This window comes from Manis pentadactyla, chromosome 16, assembly GCF_030020395.1.
Source record: "Manis pentadactyla isolate mManPen7 chromosome 16, mManPen7.hap1, whole genome shotgun sequence".
Taxonomy (NCBI): Eukaryota; Metazoa; Chordata; class Mammalia; order Pholidota; family Manidae; genus Manis; species Manis pentadactyla.
In genome coordinates this window covers 20,793,010-20,806,959 of record NC_080034.1, presented here as the reverse complement: position 1 = coordinate 20,806,959, position 13,950 = coordinate 20,793,010, and the positions used below count along the sequence as shown (strand labels likewise).

The following is a 13,950-nucleotide window of genomic DNA, read 5'->3' as shown; positions in this document are numbered from 1 at the left end:
AAGATACTGAGGCATTTCAAAAGGCTTTTTAGTTTTATTCTGAATAGGCAAAGTATCCTAGGAGTTGGAAGAGACAGAGAGGAGGCTGTGGTAAAGATGTGCATAGAAGGGAATGGGAAGTAAAGCTGGGAGAACCTACCACTTCCTCTACTCCACATTACAGTGCCTGCCATCAATTGCCCTGTTTATCTTCAGTAATCCTATGAAGTCCCTCAGACAAACTTAGATTTCTCATAGATTAGATACAGTCACATTACTTCCCTGAAACACTTTTTTTTTTTTTGGAGGGGAGGAGGCTAACATTTATATATTTATTGGAATATAGTTGATACACAATATTCTATTGATTTCAATTACAACATAGTGATTCAATAATTAGTATACATCATTAAATGCTCACCACACTTAGTGTAGTTATCCCGTTACTACCAAGCTATGACAATATTATTGGGTATATTCTCTCTGCTGTACTTCCTCCCTGAAACAGTTGTAAGCGCAAGAAATAGGTTGAGCACATTTCGAGAGATTTAATGTACTTAGGTTTCTCTTTTTTAAAATTCTGCTGCTATTGCCAGCCCCATAGCACCCTTAAAGCTGCTGATGACTGCCTTCAAATCTCTGAAGGGCTGTTACATAAGAAAGAGGGCCAGAGTTACTGTATGCTAACTAGAAGGCAAAACAATTCAAAATCAATTTAAGGTTCTTTCCTGCAAACGGATTATCCCAGTACTAGACACAATTTAAAGTGCCTCCAGGTCTGACACTCTATACCTTTCTCTTCAGTTACTTAAGCCCACCAAATTTTGGTCTTGAAAGATAAAACCAGGATCCTGATCTCCCCACCACATCTAGAGGACCTCATAGATGGTGTGGGACATGAAGGGTGCCCAGGCTTTGAAACTAAACTTGGGTTCTAACCTCTGCACCCCACCCACTTAAGGAGCTGAGACCGTGGACAACTAAATCACCTCTCTCTGAACCTTAGCTCTCTCTGCTGAAAAACGAGACAATCTGCTGGGGGTATATAAAAGGCCAGGATTGCTGAGATGTCCCACATTTGTCCTTGATGTAAATGAACTAAAAACCTTTCGCCTCTGGGATCCCGGCTTTACACCCCAGACGCACTCCCTGCGGACACTCGTCTGTCCCGCTGCGTCCCGCAGCAGACAGCAGACCGAAGCCCCGGCTCAGGGCCAGGCCCAAGGACGGGCAGACGGAGCACGGAGCCAGGCCCAGCGGCCGCCGGGGCTGCCGCAGCGCCGGGGATCCCGGCTGTCCAGCCAACTGGCCTGGTTCCTCCCGGCGCGCCTGAGCGGGGCGGGGCCCAGGCGAGGAGGACGCGGCGCATGCGCCAGCAGGGAAGGCGCCGCGCGGAACCGGAAACCCTCGGAAGGCTGGAGCTGAGCGCGCGGAGTGGGAGGCGCCGGCTGCCGGGAACACTTCCGGCCTCTAGGTGCGAAGCTTGCGGCAACTGACTCCCGACTTTTCCCTTTCTAGCAGTGGCGGGGGCTCGGGTCGCAGGTGAGCTGCGCGCCGTGCAAGCGAGACCTTACTGGCCTGAATTTTCTGGTAGGAGCGCAGTCACAAGTAAAGATGCGGAGGCCATTGGGAGGATTTCTCAGGGTGGATCTGCTTTCCCAGGGTTCGCTTCTCTCCTCTTGGGAATGCTCCGAATTTCTTACCCCCGCGGTCCTGAATCTCCCACCTGCCCCCCCTCCTAACATTCTAGAGGTGGGGAGGGTGGCGGAACCCCTCGGACCATTGCAAAAACGCTTGGCAGGATTTTAACCTTCCCCAGACCAAACAGACGACATTTGAAAATGTCTTTCGAGCCCCAAGGAATTCAAATGTAGGTAGGTGTTGATACTCAACATGTGGAAATACTTTTTATGTAGTAGCTTACAAAAATCTCTTAGATGGTTCCCCAAATTTTGGGGAGCTAGGGGCAGGACAGGGCTCTGTCACCTGGTTTTGTATGTGGTGCAGTAAATAATTCTGCTGCATTGCACCCAAGATGCTTTTTGGCCTTTCCATGTGATCAGCATCACGTTTGCAAGCGGAGCTTATGATGTGTGCCGCCCATCATCCCCCACCTCCACCCCTTTTATGTATGGCATGGCCTTCGTGTATGGTTCTGGGCAGATCATACTGGCCCTACCGTAGAAAAGGAGCAAGAACGGTGATTGCTTTTTGTCTGAATTTTCTCTTTGAGAACAGAATTTTGCTTTCTTAAAACAACAGTCCCCACATCCAGGCTTATTAATACTACCTCCTGAATCTCTCTCCAATCTGTCCACCCTCATTGCCATATTCTCCAGGTCAGGCCACCTTCATCTCGTGCTTAGCTTATCTCCCTGCTTCACCTCAACCTGTTTCCCACTGCAGCAGCCAGGAAATGCTTGCTGGAGTTAAATTAATTGTGAGGTGTCTCTCACTGTACTTTACAGGGCTTACATGAGTGATTCAGCCCTGTCTTTCTCACCAGCCCCATCTCTTTTCGCACTTCTGTGCATTTTGAAAATATACTGATGTTTTCTCATGCCACTGGGCCTTTGCACATGTTCTCCCTCTGCCTAGAGCATACCCTTCCTCGCCACTCTCTTCACTTAACTGACTCCTGTTCTCCCCAGCCTCCCTTTTGGGACCCTGCCTTTTGTAGGAATCCTCCCTGAGGCTCCAGACCTTGTTAGGTGCCCCTCCTGGTAAGGCTCATCCATGCATCCACCTCCTTCACTGTGCTATACTGAGTCCTGAAGGCCAGGGCTGTGTCTGAGGGCTTTTGCTTGCTTCCTGCTGCCTTGCACACAGAAGATGCTCAATAAATAGTTGTTAAATGGGATCGAGTGTAAGTTGTAGTTCTATGATTTGGTTCACTGAATGCCTAAATCATAAATTACCCCACCTCAGTTGTTTTCTCCATCTGCTGTTATAGTAATGGCCTTACACATGTCAAGCTTAAAAATGGATATAGGGATGAAAGAGAAGAAGAATCATTATTAGAGCAGCTTGTATGTGTTGAATGCTCGGTATGTGCCAGGCACTGTTCTAGGTGCTTTATAGTATTAACTCATTTAATTACCACAACTCTATGAGTAGATAGTTTTATTATCTCTATTTTATAGATGGAGAAACCATCTTGCAAAGAGACTAAGGAATGTGCCTGATGTTTTACAGCTAGTAAGCAGTGGCATCAGGTTTGAAGCCAAACATACATTGTGGAATATGATTAACTCTGAGAAAGACAGTAAATGGGACTGAGCATGAAGTGCTCATAGAACTGAAGATGGTTAAGTCACCAGATGAACGACAGTGTGGTCACCACTTTAAGCTATAAGTCCAAGAAAAAGTGATTAATTCAGAACTTAAAACTCTGGAAAACCTCAGTTTCATTTGCATTCTCTCTTTGGGCTGCTGACTCAGTTATCAGAGGTATTATTGCTAAGTGTTAGAAATGAGACTTCTCAGAGTCTGAAATGTTGGCTCTGCTGTGTGACCTCAGGGTATTGTGTGCCTTCTCTGTGCCTCAGTCTCCTCATTTGGAAAATGGGGGTAACAATTTTAGTACTTATGTCAGAGGGTTGTGAAAATAATTGCATGAGTTTCTGGAAAGCCTTAGAGTGATGCCTACCTAGCATATGGCAACCAAAACATTACTATCCTTATTATTATTTGTTTGTTCACCATTCAGTCAGTGGTGGTTTTGAACACAGGTCCTTCCTGCATGTTCTGTCCCTCTGCACCACATCCTGGACACAGATGAGCTCTCCTTCCTGACTCTTCTTCCCACAGATACTGAGGATTTTCCAGTGTTGCCTCCTATCCAGGGCCATCATCTCCTGTGCCTGGCATTCCCTCCACCTTGGGCCCTTACTCGCAGTAAGTGCTAGCCTGCTCTCTGAAAGAAGCTCAAAACCCCTTTTCTGTTCTTCTGGGCTATTTTGTTACCAATTGCTCCTGGGAATGAAGCCCAGGTTAACCTAATTGATGAGCTGTGAGAAAATTGTAAAAATATAATAAAGATATCTGATGCACCATGTCTCATATGTACAGAGATATTTTCCCCATACAAAAGTGAAGATATAAAAGCACCACTGAGAATCTTAGCATTTAAAAAGCTGCAAGGAAATTTAAGGCTCATCCTGTCTAGTCCCTTCAACTTTGAGGGGAGTTGAAGTTAGGGGTGGGGTGTGGGCCACCAGCCAACTAATGACCAGTGTACATGTCACCTTCCTGTAGCCAGCACACTTTCTCCTACGTTTACAGAACCCTGAGCAGAATTTCCATGGGACTTCTCACCCATGGATATATATTTCACCTGCTGCTAGCATGCACACAGTAGGAGGTCACAACTCCAGTTAACTTTGCATCAGGCAGGGCTTCATTATATTCTTCAGTGATGCAGCATTGACAGCATGGCTGTCTGCCACCAGAGAAGAGCTGTCTCATAACAAAGCTAGTGACAAACAAATGCTCAGAGTGAATCTTTTGGTTCTGTCAGCAAACAAACATCCATGTTTCCCCTGTTCTTTTCTTAAGTATGAGGAGGATGGGAGAACGAATGTCTGTATGAATATGAAAGAATTCCAAGATGGAGTTGATCAAGTCAGGGAATTTAGAGGTAGAAAAGCAATTTGCTCCAGACCAGTTAGATGGTACAGGCTGGAGTGGTTAACAAGCCTGGAAGTTAGTTAAGAAGGGGAGCAGGTTCCGAGGGAGGTGGGCTGTAGAGGACCATTGGGGTTCTGTAGGTGGGGGAGAAGAAGGACATTCCACATGTGGGAGTGAAAAGTGAAGGTTGTAGTGTTACAGCCCAGTGAGGAGACTACTAACCAGAATGGAAGTCTTCCTTGGAGAGGCGGAAGGCTCTAAGCAGCTGAGGGTAGGGCAGGTCTTGAAGACAAGGAAAGGTGAATCAGCCTGAGGTGCCCCCTGAGTGTGCCTGAAGGTGACAGAATGGGGATATGTAAATATCAAGCTTCTCTCGTTTTAGTAGACTAGAGAAATTAGTTTCTACAATTCTGTGGAATGCGGATCATTTTTATATACATTTGCTCTCCCAGATTCTTTTTATAAAATTTGTCTCTTCCTTAGCTTGAGAATCCCACCTTGCCAATGGACCTGATTGGTTTTGGTTATGCAGCCCTTCTGACATTTGGAAGCATTTTGGGATATAAGCGGAGAGGTAAGCCCAAATCAGATTTTTCGTCAGAGGGACTTGGTAGGGACTTAACTAGGATACCTGAGGGTCTGTCTGTCAGGAGGACAGGAAGTCAGCAGCAGTGTGCTCGGGGTCCAGCACGTCACGGAAGGGATCTGTGGGGGGAAGGGTTGGGAGGGGTGGCTGTGACAGAGCATCCGGCATGGGGCACTGGGTCTCCCTTCCCTTGTCTGTTTACCCATCATTAGCAACTGCCCAATTAAGTGATTTGACTTCCCTAGAGCTACTTGTTAATTATCAAATGAGGATTTTTTCTTTTGGTTTGCCTACGGTGTCAAAGAACTGAATTATGTTGATACTGTATGTTGTAAAGGAAAATTCATTAAATACTTAGATATCTTATCTGAAGTTCTCTTTTTGTCTCTATCCAAAAGAGGAAAAACAAAAACCCAGTTGATAAATTGAAGAGTTTTCAATTTATCTCCTTTCATGGAGAAACATGAAAGGTCAACATTTATATTTTACATTATATTTTAATGTTTAAGGTAGCAGCATTTATAGTCACAGTGTCTCGTATTTCTGTTGTTTTTTTTTAATGAAAATTTAAAAATGAAGTCATATTTTTCAAAAAGTGTTTTATCACTGCCATTGGTGTGCTTGAGTTTGGGTGAAAAGCCAGGTCTACCTGCTTATTAGAGATACTTCCTTCTTTAGAGATTGCTCAGAAGTCCAGGGCCAGAAGCACAGTTCTCCACAGGGGCTGAGGGGCTGGCACGGTAGGACAGATTATCTTCTAAGCCTCCTGAGAGCCTGTAATTCACCTTTGATTTTTGTTTGTTGTTCTTATTTTCTCTCTCAATGTGTGTAGTATCGTGGAAATGTTATTTGATGGAAAAAAATGACAACACCAACATAAGACCTGTGAACAGCTACTCAAAAGTGGATGTTTCATAATCTGCTTTTAAAGAGGACTCAGTTTAAAATACCGATAGGTTGTTATTGAAACAGTTTTTCATTGTCGTTTCTGAAGATGTTTTTAAATGACCTTTATTACAGAACAGAAAACATCTGGATATTTCTGCCTGCTTTTAGAGGGGTGGGAAGATGCGTGTGTGTGTGTGTGTGTGTGTGTGTGTGCGTGCGTGTGTGTGTGTGTGTGTGTGTGTGTCCAGGTGCAGGTAGGGGAACCGAGGGGAGGAGGGGATTATTTCACTATTCTAACCCAAATCTCTTCAGGAGCAAGTGAAATCACATTACCTGTAAAGTCTCTGATTTCAGCTGGGGGCTTGGTGCTCAGCTGCACAATATGCTTCCTTGGCCCCCTGCAAGGTGAGAGCCCCTCACTAAGTGAGGATGTTGTAAAGGAAAATTCATTAAATACTTAGATATCTTATCTGAAGTTCTCTTTTTGTCTCTATCCAAAAGAGGAAAAACAAAAACCCAGTTGATAAATTGAAGAGTTTTCAATTTATCTCCTTTCATGGAGAAACATGAAAGGTCAACATTTATATTTTACATTATATTTTAATGTTTTAAAGTAGCAGCATTATAGCACCTGGAAGCCCCTGGGGGTATCTTGTTCACAAAAACATAACCTTCACAAGAAGCCCACTCTTGTAGTATAATGTGGGTTAAGAGCACAGGCCACAGAATCAAGGCTTCCTAAATTCTGCTCTTGACACAACCGCTTTCTAGCTCAGATACTCAAGTGAGTTGTTTTAGCTTCCAGGCCTCAATTCCTCATTTGTAAATTAATCTGTTAAGATGAAATGCGGTAATCATGTAACACATTTTGCATAGTTCCTAGCACAGAATAAAGATTTGATACTCTTGTTTCTGCTCCTCCTGCCCTGCCAGTGGAGAGGTCTGTGGGCCAGTGGGGCAAAGTACCTTCTTCCAGTTTTGCAGGCTGTGTTATATTAAGATGCTTATGGCCCCAATGTCAAAAACTTTGTATAAAATGACTCAACTGTTTCTGTACTTAGAGCTTCCGTAGGCACGAGTCCCATGCAGCTGGGTTGGGAGACCTTTCAAGCCAGTAGTGCAAGGCAGGCTTTCTTACACCCTCAGGCTCTGTCAGGCCCTCACACTGCTGTGTATTCAGGGTCCCTCTGCCTTGCATCTCTGTCATGTCTTAGAAACTGTCCGTGAATGGGCTGATACTTAATTTGGTTTTGTCCAGTCACAGTGCCCAAGTAGCAATACCTTTGAAGGTACATGCGTCACACTTGAAGTAATAGAAGGAATTCCTGGCATTTTGGGATTCTCTTTCTGAGGCCGTTCATTTTTTTTCCCAGGTGGTGTTCCATCTTTGATTGCTGGTCTTTTCATTGGATTTTTGGCCTTTTATGGAGCTTGCCGTGTCTCCATTGACAAGCGAGATGTGAAACTCTCTCTGTGTAAGTAAAGCTTTTTTCCCAATTATGGAGAATTGAACCTTGGGAGTGGCTTTTTTGATCTTCTGTACTAATACTAGACAGTCGGATGGCAGGTGGCCGTATGCATGTGTCAAGCAAGACTGAACACAGTTCTTGTTACTTTCTTGATAGACCTGATCAAAAATAATGATACTGCTGCCAGGCCTTCCAACTCAGAAGAATATTTCTATAAAACTTACTGCTAGACGAATAAAGGAAGAAAAAGCAAGGAATTCTGCCCAGATTGTCTACTAACTCTCCTAATGCATATTAGCATAGCTCTGTGTTACCATGAACATCCCTAAGAGATAAACTTGCATTATTTTACTTAATTCACAAGCAGCTCTTAGATCCTGCTTTGCCTTAAGACTTAATCTAGAAAGCCAAGCCTGACCCCTTTTTAGTTTTTTCCTTTGTTGGCCTTAGTAGGAAAATGTCCACAGAGAAAATGGAAACCTGTGTGTGTTCAAAGCTTCTGAACACTTGGCTTTCTTTTGTCTAGCTGGAAAGAGAAAAATAGTGAAGGCTTAGAAAACTACACCAAGAAAATTGTATCTATTTAACTTGATTATTATTCAAAGTGCCCTGGTGGGGAATGGAAGAAAATGCAAATGAAGATAAATTTTATCAGTTCTTTATTTGAGGGAGAAAAAGAGATTTAGGTGTCAGGGACCGAGGGGATGTCTTCTTATTTTAAGTAGGAGCTAGGAATATTTTTAATAAAGAAATTGTGCCAGAAGATAAAAGTATATCAGCAAGCTATGGATATATATAGAATATATATTGATATGCATACAAATAGTTCACACATGTTTATTGTCAATCATTTTGTTTTTTTGTATCAGCAAATGACTTTCCCTTGAGAGCTGTTCTTAACTTGGGTCATCCATGACCTCATCCTTAGTAAACCACCTCTCTTGTCATATTGCTTCAGCTCCTGAGAGGCTGGTATGACAATTCTGAATTTAATATTGTTACTTAGACTCTTGTTATTTAGTCTCCACACACCAAATTTCCCAAAGTGGAATGCTACAAATTAAAAAATAGTATTTTCCTAGTATTATTTTATTAATCAGATCTTCATTTAAAAAAAGATAGTGATGATTTTCCTTATATTCAGTGAACTGCCCATTTACTGGCTGTCTGCTGTGGGTCCAGGCACACTGCCCAGTGTTCCTCGGAAAGGCTGAGTATGACAGAGCCTAGCCTTCTGGGAGTGCTCTGTAATTAGAAGTTTCTTAGAAAAAAATTTTTTTCTTTGGAACATATTTTAAGGATGAATTTTGACATGCTTGTTTATTCAGAAACCATTTTTATAAGCTAACTTAAAAAGTCTCTTAATAAAACAGACATACAGAGAAGACATCATACCCATTCTCCTTAAAGTTTTCCAAAAAATAGAAGAGGAGGGAATACTCCCAAACTCATTCATGAAGCCAACATCACCCTAATACCAAAACCAGGCAAACACCCCACCAAAAAAAAAAACTACAGACCAATATCCCTGATGAACGTAGATGCAAAAATACTCAACAAAATATTAGCAAATCGAATTCAAAAATATATCAAAAGGATCATACACCACTACCAAGTGGGATTCATCCCAGGGATGCAAGGATGGCACAACATTCGAAAATCCATCAACATCATCCACCACATAAAAAAAAAAAGGACAAAAACCACATGATCATCTCCATAGAAGCTGAAAAAGCATTCGACAAAATTCAACATCCATTCATGATAAAAACTCTCAACAAAATGGGTATAGAGGGCAAGTACCTCAACATAATAAAGGCCATATATCATAAACCCACAGCCAACATTATACTGAACAGCAAGAAGCTGAAAGCTTTTTCTCTGAGATCGGGAACTAGACAGGGATGCCCACTCTCCCCACTGTTATTCAACATAGTACTGGAGGTCCTAGCCACGACAATTAGACAAAACAAAGAAATACAAGGAATCCAGATTGGTAAAGAAGAAGTTAAACTGTCACTATTTGCAGATGACATGATACTGTACATAAAAAACCCTAAAGACTCCACTCCAAAACTACTAGAACTAATATCAGAATACAGCAAAGTTGCAGGATACAAAATGAACACACAGAAATCTGTGGCTTTCCTATACACTAACAATGAACCAATAGAAAGAGAAATCAGGAAAACAATTCCATTCACAATTGCATCAAAAAGAATAAAATACCTAGGAAAAAAATCTAACCAAAGAAGTGAAAGACCTATACCCTGAAAACTATAAGACACTCTTAAGAGAAATTAAAGAGGACACTAACAAATGGAAACTCATCCCATGCTCTTGGCTAGGAAGAATTAATATTGTCAAAATGGCCATCCTGCCCAAAGCAATATACAGATTCGATGCAATCCCTATCAAATTACCAACAGCATTCTTCAATGAACTGGAACAAATAGTTCAAAAATTCATATAAAAACACCAAAGACCCCGAATAGCCAAAGCAATGCTGAGAAGGAAGAATAAAGTAGGGGGGATCTCACTCCCCAACTTCAAGCTCTACTACAAAGCCATAGTAATCAAGACAATTTGGTACCAGCACAAGAATAGAGCCACAGACCAGTGGAACAGAACAGAGACTCCAAACATTAACCCAAACATATATGGTCAATTAATATATGATAAAGGAGCCATGGACATACAATGGGGAAATGACAGTCTCTTCAACAGATGGTGCTGGCAAAACTGGACAGCTACATGTAAGAGAATGAAACTGGATCACTGTCTAACCCCATACACAAAAGTAAATTCGAAATGGATCAAAGACCTGAATGTAAGTCATGAAACCATAAAACTCTTAGAAAAAAACATAGGCAAAAATCTCATGGACATAAACATGAGTGACTTCTTCATGAACATATCTCCCCAGGCAAGGGAAACAAAAGCAAAAATGAACAAGTGGGACTATATCAAGCTAAAAACCTGTACAGGACACCAATCAATAGAACAAAAAGGTATCCTACAGTATGGGAGAATATATTTATAAATGACAGATCCGATAAAGGCTTGACATCCAAAATATATAAAGAGCTCACGCACCTCAACAAACAAAAAGCAAATAATCCAGTTAAAAAATGGGCAGAGGAGCTGAACAGACAGTTCTCTAAAGAAGAAATTCAGATGGCCAACAGACACATGAAAAGATGCTCCACATTGCTAGTCATCAGAGAAATGCAAATTAAAACCACACTGAGATATCACCTCACACCAGTAAGGATGGCTACCATCCAAAAGACAAACAACAACAAATGTTGGCGAGGTTGTGGAGAAAGAGGAACCCTCCTACACTGCTGGTGGGAATGTAAATTAGTTCAACCATTATGGAAAGCAGTATGGAGGTTCCTCAAAATGCTCAAAATAGACATACCATTTGGCCCAGGAATTCCACTTCTAGGAATTTACCCTAAGAATGCAGCAGCCCAGTTTGAAAAAGACAGATGCCCCCCTATGTTTATTGCTGCACTATTTACAATAGCCAAGAAATGGAAACAACCTAAGTGTCCATCAGTAGATGAATGGATAAAGATGTGGTACATAAACACAATGGAATATTATTCAGCCATAAGAAGAAAACAAATCCTACCATTTGCAACAACATGGATGGAGCTAGAGGGTATTATGCTCAGTGAAATAAACCAGGCGGAGAAAGATAAGTACCAAATGATTTCACTCATATGTGGAGTATAAGAAAAAAGAAAAACTGAAGAAACAAAATAGCAGCAGAATCACAGAACCCGAGAATGGACTAACAGTTACCAAATGGAAAGGAACTGGGGAGAATGGGAAGGGAGGGATAAGGGCAGAGAAGAAGAAAGGGGGTATTACAGTTAGCATGTATAATGTGGGGTGGGGATGGGGAGGGCTGTGCAACACAGGACAAGTAGTGGTTCTACAACATCTTACTATGCTGATGGACAGTGACTGTAATGGGGTTTGTTGGGGGGACTTGGTGAAGAGGGGACCCTAGTAAACATAATGTTCTTCATGTAATTGTAGATTAATGATAACAAACAAAAAAAAGTCTCTTAATAGAGCACTTCATCTTTTCAAGAAAATAGCAACTCAATACCTATACATAATAGTCATTATATTGGGAAGTTGAAACAATATCCTTTATCTTACTGTTTTTTTTTCACAAGCAAGCTGATAGTATGTTTGAAACTCTGGTTCATGCATTGGTTTGGTTTTAAGTTACAGCTTTCTTCCTGGCCACCATAATGGGTGTGAGATATAAGAGATCCAAGAAAATAATGCCAGCTGGCCTGGTTGCAGGTTTAAGGTAAGAAAAACTATTTGACCTGTACTTTTCTTCTGCCATCATTTTGAAGGGCTGAATTTTTGCAGTTTGAAAGGTCAAAGTAATTTTTATTACAATAAACAAGACCATAAAACCTTAAAATATCATGCGTTCAGCCAGTGTTTAGTTTTGGTGTGCACCTGAACATTTTAGGGAATACACTCAGTGTTGTGGGAGCATCAGATCACACGTACATAGTTCAGGATTTAGCATCTGACTATACATTTAGATGATTTATACATTTAGACAGTAAATGTATCCATTTAAATCTGCTATTCAGTCTCAGAGTTGGACAGAATAACAGTCTGCTGCAGTTACTCAGAGTTTTTAGAAAGAAAACTTAATGATTTTAAAAAGATCAATGGGGAGTCTTAAATTGTACTTAATTTGATCCCAGTAATTGTCTCTATGAGATTAAGCATATTGAGAAATAAAAATTCATAGGTAATGTTTTGAACTCTTCCAGGAAGTGCCATATGTTGAAAGCCATACATGTTCATTTCCTCTGATACACATTTTCACTTTTTGTAATACGTTCCAATGAAATGATGAGACGTACAAAGACTGATGTTTATTGCAACTTTATTTCTAATGGAAAATACGATGAACGAAAAAATTAGAAACAACCAAAAAGTTTACCAGTAAGGAAACGTTTCAATGAGTGTTTTGTCCTCTTAATGGGATACTGAGCAGGCATTACATATCATGCTTTCAAAAACTATTTAGTGGTGTTAGGAAATCTTGATAATATAATATATAAAAACAGAATAAGTAACCAAATATAGTGTGATCTCAATTTTTAGAGAGTTTGTGTATAAGAAAAACCAAGATAGGAAAGAAATACTGCAAACTGTTAATTGTGTTTATCTCTGGGTAGTATTGCCATCTGTAATTTTCTCCTATTTGCTATGGAATTGTGTAATGTGGCTACGGGTTATGTTTATGATTTGGTGGGTGGGGGGAAGACGTACAATGACAAAGGTCCACTTTCTAGTTATAGCCCTGTTCTAAAAATGATAATTGGTGGTGGAAAGAATCAGAAGTAGGGTTCATGGGTCAAGAAGAGAACCCCAATCAATGGGAAGTAGCTGCGGTTGTAACGATAACACCCCCAAATGGCTGACTGGCTATTTTTTCAAATTGTTGCCTTTACTTCGCTTTTGAAAGTTGTCTTTCTCTTATAAAGGCTTATCTCAGATTTTCAGAACAGCGAATTCTGATTTTTCTTATTCATCTAGTCAGTGTTTTTGAGTGGCTAATTCCGTCCTGTGTGGGAAGTTCAGATACAGGAGCAGTGAGATTACCCCTGCTCCACGGAGTGGAAGTAGGCGAGGACTCGGGGAGCGAGAGTTTAGTTACACACCAGGTTAGGTGCATGTACAACATCTCCTGTCTTAGGCCACGTAAGAGTGACCCTGCTTTTGCTTTGCTTTGATTTTAATCCAGCCTTATGATGATTCTGAGACTTGTCTTACTGCTGCTCTGAGGATCTGGAGGAACTGAAACCTAAATTCATGTCATTTAGTTACGTACTGTAACAGGTAGAGCATACTCTTTGTATTTAAAAGATCAATTTCAACATGGAATATTAAATGTCTTATTTTATGTTAGAATTAAAAAAGGCTGCCACCTCTAATATGAACACTAGTTTGAGGGATTTTTTTGAACTGTTTTCTAATTGTCAGTACTGGTTTCACTAAAGGTATTTAATAAATCGTGATACACACTTTCATTTGTTGGGTCTAGTTTTATAAATGTGGTATTTTTTGACAATTCCAAATACTCATGTCTAAACTACAACTTATAAGAAGATGGAATGCCCTAAGTGGACTTCACAGAATGCTAATTTATCTATTTGTCATTTGTGTTATAGTAGAAATTGTATTTTTTCCATTTTAATTGTATTGCTACCAGTATGATTTTTTTCCTTTAGAAAAACTCCATTCTCAGCACACTCTGTGTAATAACAGAAAATACTCAGTATTCAAATAAAAGACATTCTGTTTTAAACCTGTTTCTCGCATTTTAGTGTCTTCTCTGTATAC

At 40.9% G+C, this 13,950-nt stretch overlaps 1 protein-coding gene across 7 annotated transcripts in view; it reads left to right on the top strand.

The window, feature by feature from the left end:
• The first annotated feature begins 1,362 nt into the window (after positions 1–1,362).
• The window catches only part of TMEM14A (transmembrane protein 14A), a 30,312-nt gene continuing 17,724 nt past the window's right edge, over positions 1,363–13,950 (top strand). For 4 of the 7 annotated variants that reach the window (XM_057493752.1, XM_057493755.1, XM_036916380.2 and 1 more), the window contains exons 1-5: positions 1,363–1,521; positions 3,790–3,876; positions 5,092–5,182; positions 7,456–7,557; positions 11,800–11,887. In XM_057493752.1, the coding sequence (XP_057349735.1) occupies positions 5,113–5,182; positions 7,456–7,557; positions 11,800–11,887 (260 nt within the window). In that variant the 5' untranslated portion in view covers positions 1,363–1,521; positions 3,790–3,876; positions 5,092–5,112. Of the gene's footprint in view, positions 1,522–3,789; positions 3,877–5,091; positions 5,183–7,455; positions 7,558–11,799; positions 11,888–13,351; positions 13,922–13,950 lie in introns of those variants that run through there. The other 3 variants (XM_036916385.2, XM_036916383.2, XM_057493756.1) reach the window with 3 other exon arrangements.